Source organism: Musca vetustissima, unplaced genomic scaffold (assembly GCF_032173495.1).
Source record: "Musca vetustissima isolate MV318-11 ecotype Yass unplaced genomic scaffold, APGP_CSIRO_Mvet_v1 utg352366, whole genome shotgun sequence".
Classification (NCBI taxonomy): Eukaryota; Metazoa; Arthropoda; class Insecta; order Diptera; family Muscidae; genus Musca; species Musca vetustissima.
In genome coordinates this window covers 4,037-10,460 of record NW_026873240.1, presented here as the reverse complement: position 1 = coordinate 10,460, position 6,424 = coordinate 4,037, and the positions used below count along the sequence as shown (strand labels likewise).

Here is a 6,424-nt window from a genome sequence, read left to right as displayed (position 1 = left end):
TTTGAGAATATGCATAGAATCACTTTCTAAGTCGATTTATGCATGTCCGTCCGTCTGTCCGTCTGTCTGTCTGTGCATGTTAAATTGTAAACAAAGTACAGGTCGCATTTATGATCCGAATTGGATGAAATTTGGCATAGGTCACATATTCGGCCCAAGGACGAACCCTATTGAAATTGGGAAAAATCGGTTCAGATTTTTATATATATATATATTTAACCGATTTAATTGGTACAGTCTAATCATTTAGGTCTAGAATTATGCCTGCCAAGTTTCGTGAAAATCGGTTCAGATTTAGATATAGCTCCCATATATAGTTTCGTCCGATTTCATGTAAATGGTGCACCAAAGTCCCTATATATCATTCGATTTGCACGAAATTTGGTATAACGTACTGAATTAAGCCTAGAGTGACGTCTGCTAAGTTTCGAGAAAATCGGTCCAGATTTAGATATAGCTCCCATATATAGTTTCGTCCGATTTCATGTAAATGGTGCCCAAAGTCCCTATATATCTTTCGATTTACACGAAATTTGGCACAACGTACTGAATTGAGCCTAGAATGATGTCTGCCAAGTTTCGAGAATATCGGTCCACATTTAGATATAGCTCCCATATATAGTTTCGTCCGATTTCATGTAAATGGTGCACCAAAGTCGCTATATATCTCTCGATTTGCACGAAATTTGGCATAACGTACTGAATTAAGCCTAGAGTGATGTCTGCCAAGTTTCGAGAAAATCGGTCCAGATTTAGATATAGCTCCCATATATAGTTTCGTCCGATTTCATATATAAATGGTGCACCAAAGTCCCTATATATCCTTCGATTTGCACGAAATTTGGCATAACGTACTGAAATGAGCCTAGAGAGATGTCTGCCAAGTTTCGAGAAAATCGGTCCAGATTTCTATATAGCTCCCATATATAGTTTCGTCCGATTTCATGTAAATGGTGCACCAAAGTCGCTATATATCTTTCGATTTGCACGAAATTTGGCTTAACGTACTGAATTGAGCCTAGAGTGATGTCTGTTTTTTTTCGTGAAAATCGGTCCAGATTTAGGTATAGCTCCCTTTATTATATATTGATTTTAAGTAATGCACCAAGGATTTTAAGTGACGCAAAAAGGAACCAATAGGCTGATAGGAACAAAACGTTCTGAAATTACTATAACCTAACCTGTGACATGTTTGTTTTAAATCGCTTAATATTTGGGTAGAGCTTCCATATATATTTTCGCCCGATGTTAAGTATATTGGGCATCAAACTCCTCATGTAGTCAGATTGACATCAAATTTTGCACAACTTACAAAATTGAGCATAGAATTACGTAGTTGCGTTTTCTAGAAGTACAGACATTGCCCAGTATTTGTTTGAAGTCGATTTACATACTTTATGGATAGATCTAGGTAGATTCACATTTAGATAAATATCACATATTTTATTTCATCCAATTTCATGTTAATAGTCCTGTTCAATATACCCATAGTGGTGAAGGGTATTATATAGTCGGCCCCGTCCGACTTTACTACTTTCCTTACTGGTTATATATATAGAAGAATATGGGTATTTCTGGAAAAAATATAAACCACAATCAAAGATTTTTATTCTTAATTATTACCAATTGCCCACTCTTAGAATATTAATACAAGAAATTTAAAAACCGATTATTACCAATTGCCTACTAATAGAATATAGATACAAGAAATCGTTTTTATTATAGATATTTTGTTTTATGCATTTATTTCTATTCTTAATGTCAATTCGTAATAATGATCTGGATGATAAACTTTTCTTAATGCTTGTATCTTTAGAGACAATATCCGGCGAGTTCTTGCAATGTACAACCCTTACGGCAGCATTCGTCATAAACACCATTTAAATGACGTTGTCGGCGAGTTTTTGCCAATCCATTCATTGATTCACTGTGCAACATACGACTGAGTTGGGAGTCGGGATCATAATGTGGTTCACCGTCGATTTCATTAAATCCAATTATATCTGTCAGACCATGCAACACTGAGGAAGAAAATGTTTTTAGTTTAAATAACGTTTATAATTTCATTCAATACACTCACTTGGTTTATTGGTAGATTTTTTACTAATCTGCATTCCATAGAAACCATCCACACACACAGCGTCCAGAACCTGAACCAAATTTTGACCACAGAATCGAGTTGCTGCCGATTGAATTTCATAACAAATAGCCAAAAACACGAGAGCAGCTAAAAGTTTCATTGTAATAGATTTCGTTGTCTAATGCCAGGAAGAAGCTGTTTCGAAATGTGACATCAACGAATTTCCTATAGAATATTTATAGTAATAGTGGTCGAGGTGTGTGTTCTCTAAGTTATGACGACATACAACAATTTACTTTAAAATGTAAATTTATTCGTCGTATGTAATAATTACATACATATACAGCAGTATATCGTAATTAACACGTATAAACAAATATTCTTAAAATAGCAACTGAATCTGTGGGTGTACAATGAAGAACACTGAAAATTTACAAGATTTGCTCTAATCAAATTAGGCACACGTCTTTCCAGACCTACAAGTGTCAATAATAAAAAAAATGCGGCATCAAGCTATGGAACCCAAACGAACAACAAAAAACTACTACCCAACTTCTGAGGCGGATTTCCTTGAAAAATAATAATAGAAAAATAGACTCTGGGTCCGTCAAAAGCAATATATGCGTTATTGGTCAGGTAAAGCTCCAATCGTGCTTCATACATATTTACGAATATAATGTAATGGTTATCAATTGTATTTGATATACTGTCGTCTTATCCAGTCTATGCCCCTTCGGAGTAAATAATTATGCCAGAGAATGCAAATTTTGGAATTATTCACAGTCTTCAAAGTCTTCAGACCGATTATCATGAAAACAGCCATACTTATTCCATGGTCAAGTCCTTTTCTTCGTGTAAGATTTCATGATGTTCAGGTCATAATTGTGGCCAGAAAAACATACAAATATTAAGTTTTTGGTCCATTTCAACCGCTAACTATTAACAGATCATTACCAAAAAGCAATAGGTCGGCTGGTGCGCACGATAACTGTCGAAAAGAGTGGCCGAGTTCATTCAAACTTTGCACATCCAAATATTTATTCAAAACTTAGAAGTTCGACGATGTTGAATATCATGCCACTTCTACCCCCATAAAAAATTTTGCAAAAAAATATTTTATTATATCACATCTGATTTGAACAAAACTCTACACAACTTAATAATAGGTTGGGGAAAAAGAAATCCATTATTTATTCGGTAGATGGCTATACTCATAGATTTCTCGTAAAGGAGCGATCACATAATTTCAGATTTATGCTCGTTGGAAGGATGACATTTCGCAGTAAAAAAATATTTTGCTGCTTTTTGTTTGGTGCATTCAGGTGTGAGTTGCAGGCTGTTAAAAGTGGAAGTGAACAAAGAGAAAATTCGAAAAATTTTACAGTTTTTTATAGACAAAGGCGAAAATGCAAGCCAAGCGGTTAAAATTGTGAAATATGTGCAATTTCGGTTTCAGAAAATTTTTATGTTGAAGATGCATCTCGCCCTGTCGAAAAGGCCGATAAAAATGTCGGATAAATAATCGAAGTTGGCCGACATGTTAGCAGTCATAACATCGCCCAGAAGCTAAAAATTGACCAAAAAACTGGTTTAAGCCAATTACAAGGAGAGGTGTCGTGTTCCACCAGGCAAACGTTAGGTCACACACATCTATAGTAATTCGCCAGATTTTTCGTGAATTGGCACCAACCGATTATCATATTTTTCTTGCATTGCAAAATTTCTTTTATGTTCAAAAAGTTGTATATAGTGAGGATTGTGAAAATCGATTACTAGAGTTTTTTGCAAATAGAGAGCAGAACTTCTATGAGAAAGGCATTATGAAGTTACCTTTAAAATGGCAACAAAACATACAACAAAACGGTGCATATTTGGCCCAGATCAGGCATTACGAAGCATGTTTAATAAATTTCTATCATTCATATAAATATAATGGATTTTTCCCCAACCTAATAGTTTAACCATGGCTTTAGAAAATGGATATAAGCAAAAATTCGTATATCGTATAAGCAAAAATTCAAAATTTTATTACATTCTGACAGATACATTTCTTTATTTGAAAATCGCAACAAAGATATCTATGGAAACAATATTTATTTACAGACAATATCCGGCTAGTTCTTGTAATGTACAACCTTTGCGGCAACATTCATCATAAACACCATTCAAATGACGCTGTCGGCGAGTTTTTGCTAATCCATTCCCTCCTTCACTATGCAGCATTTGATTAAGCTGGAAGTCGTGATCAAAATGTGGTTCAGCGTCAATTTCATTCAATCCAATTATATCTGTCAGACCATGCAACACTGCAGTGAATAATAAGGACGAAAATGTGTTTAATTAAAATAATGTTTATTTTTTCAATACACTCACTTGGTTTATTGGTGGATTTTTTACTAATCTGCATTCCATAGAAACCATCCACACACACTGCATCCAGAACCTGAACCAAATTTTGGCCACAAAAACGAGTTGCTGCCGATTGAATTTCACAACAGATGGCTAAAAACACAATAGTACCTAAAAGTTTCATTGTTATACACTTATTTGTTCTAATGCCAGAAAGAAGCTGTGTCAAAATGTAATATCAAGGATTTTCCCTTAAAATATTTATAGTAAAAGTATTCGAGTGGCGTGTTCCCGAAATTATGATGACATAGAACAGTTTACTTGAAAATGTAAATTTATTCATCATATGTAATAATATAAAATTTTCAATAATATCTCTTAATTAACAAACAAAGTATTCATAAAATAGCAACCCAATCAGTGGGTGTACAATGGAGATGACAGAACCATTACGGGAGTTGCTCTAAATAAATTATATACGTCATTCTATCATTCTAGAATTTTCTCTTTGTTCACTTCCATGTTTAACACTCTGTAACTCACAATTGAACAAAAAATGCAAAATATTTTTTTTTTTACTGCGAAATGTCACCCTTCCAACGAACATAAATCTGAAATTGTTTGATCGGTACTATACGAGAAATCTATCAGTACAGCCCTCTGCCGAAAAAATAATGGATTTCTTTTTCCCCAACATAATATATTCTTGATTAGCATAAAATTCTATGTCGATTTAGGCATATCCGTCTGCTTGTCTGTCTGTGTGCTGAAGTCATGATAGATATCTCGATATTTAAGATAGAGCTCTGAAATTTTGCACAGACATTACTAGTACATGTAGGATGCAGTGCACATAATTTTCCACCGTATATGCTATAATTAGGTATTTTGGGTTCTCATAACTATATCACCATATCTGCGCACTAAAATTTATTAATATTCACCCATGTCGTTATTTTTAAAATTTTGAACACCAAATTGGCTTTTATTGGTATTTTGTAGTTAAAATCATTTTTACATGTTTGGATTTTGGACGCGGTTTTAAATCAAATTATATATTATGTAATTTTGAGATTACAAATCCCCAATACGAGTTGGGGATTTGCCAAATCTTCTCCAAAACCTTGTTAATTAGCCTAGAAATTATAAATCTATTTATCGAATATTTTGCATCCTGTTGAAAGCTACAAACCAACAATTATTGAAAATCATTAACTCAAAAGTTAACCTATAAAAATTCCAAACAAAGAAAATTAATTTGAAGTCGGAAAAAATAGTCTGAGAAGCACCACTTCACCACTATGGTGTGTACCCATAGAGCTACGCATATGTACAATATTTTGCAGTATACCAAATATAGCATCATTGGGGGACCATTGGAATGTCCGAATCGGACGAAATTAAATAAACGATAGAACTTTGCACGGGGTACTTTTTCACTCAGTGGGAAACAAAAATACCTAATTATAACTGAATAATTTAAAAAATTGAGGTAAAACCTAAAAAACTAATTTTGGGGTACCGCTATATGAGGGCCACCGTAAAATGTAATGTAATACCAAATGTAATTTTCAATATCAAACTTCCCAGAAGTAACATTAATATAAGTTCAGAATTTCTAAATTCAATATTGCTTTAGTTTTGTACAGGTGTGTAGTTACGTCTGTTTGTAATAATAAAAACATACTATTGTAGTTACGTCTCATTAGGTATTAAATGTCTGTATCAAAAATTATCAATTTTGACCCACTTTTCAGTGTAGCCTCTAAAAACGATACAATAAAAATTTCAGTATATTGGAATTATGGACAAGTCTTTTAACCAAATTGCCTGTAATTTGTTTTATTTTCTTATTTTTTTTTAATGGACGGAGAATCTCCCTACCAAAAATGGTAAATATTGGTCTACTTTTTACGGTAGCTCTCATGTAACGGTACCTCCAAAAATTTGGTGTTTTAAGTATAGTTAAAACATTTTCTAACCGAATCGGCTGAA

The 6,424-nt window shown here is 33.6% G+C and overlaps 1 protein-coding gene across 1 annotated transcript; it reads right to left on the bottom strand.

Annotated features, from left to right (window-relative positions):
• Positions 1–1,812: 1,812 nt before the first annotated feature.
• Positions 1,813–2,240, bottom strand: LOC133323583 (probable insulin-like peptide 3). The gene is made up of 2 exons (XM_061532501.1): positions 2,081–2,240; positions 1,813–2,021 (listed from the first exon to the last, which is right to left on the bottom strand). The coding sequence occupies exons 1-2, from the start codon at positions 2,238–2,240 to the stop codon at positions 1,813–1,815; spliced, it is 369 nt and encodes a 122-aa protein (XP_061388485.1).
• Positions 2,241–6,424: the final 4,184 nt, after the last annotated feature.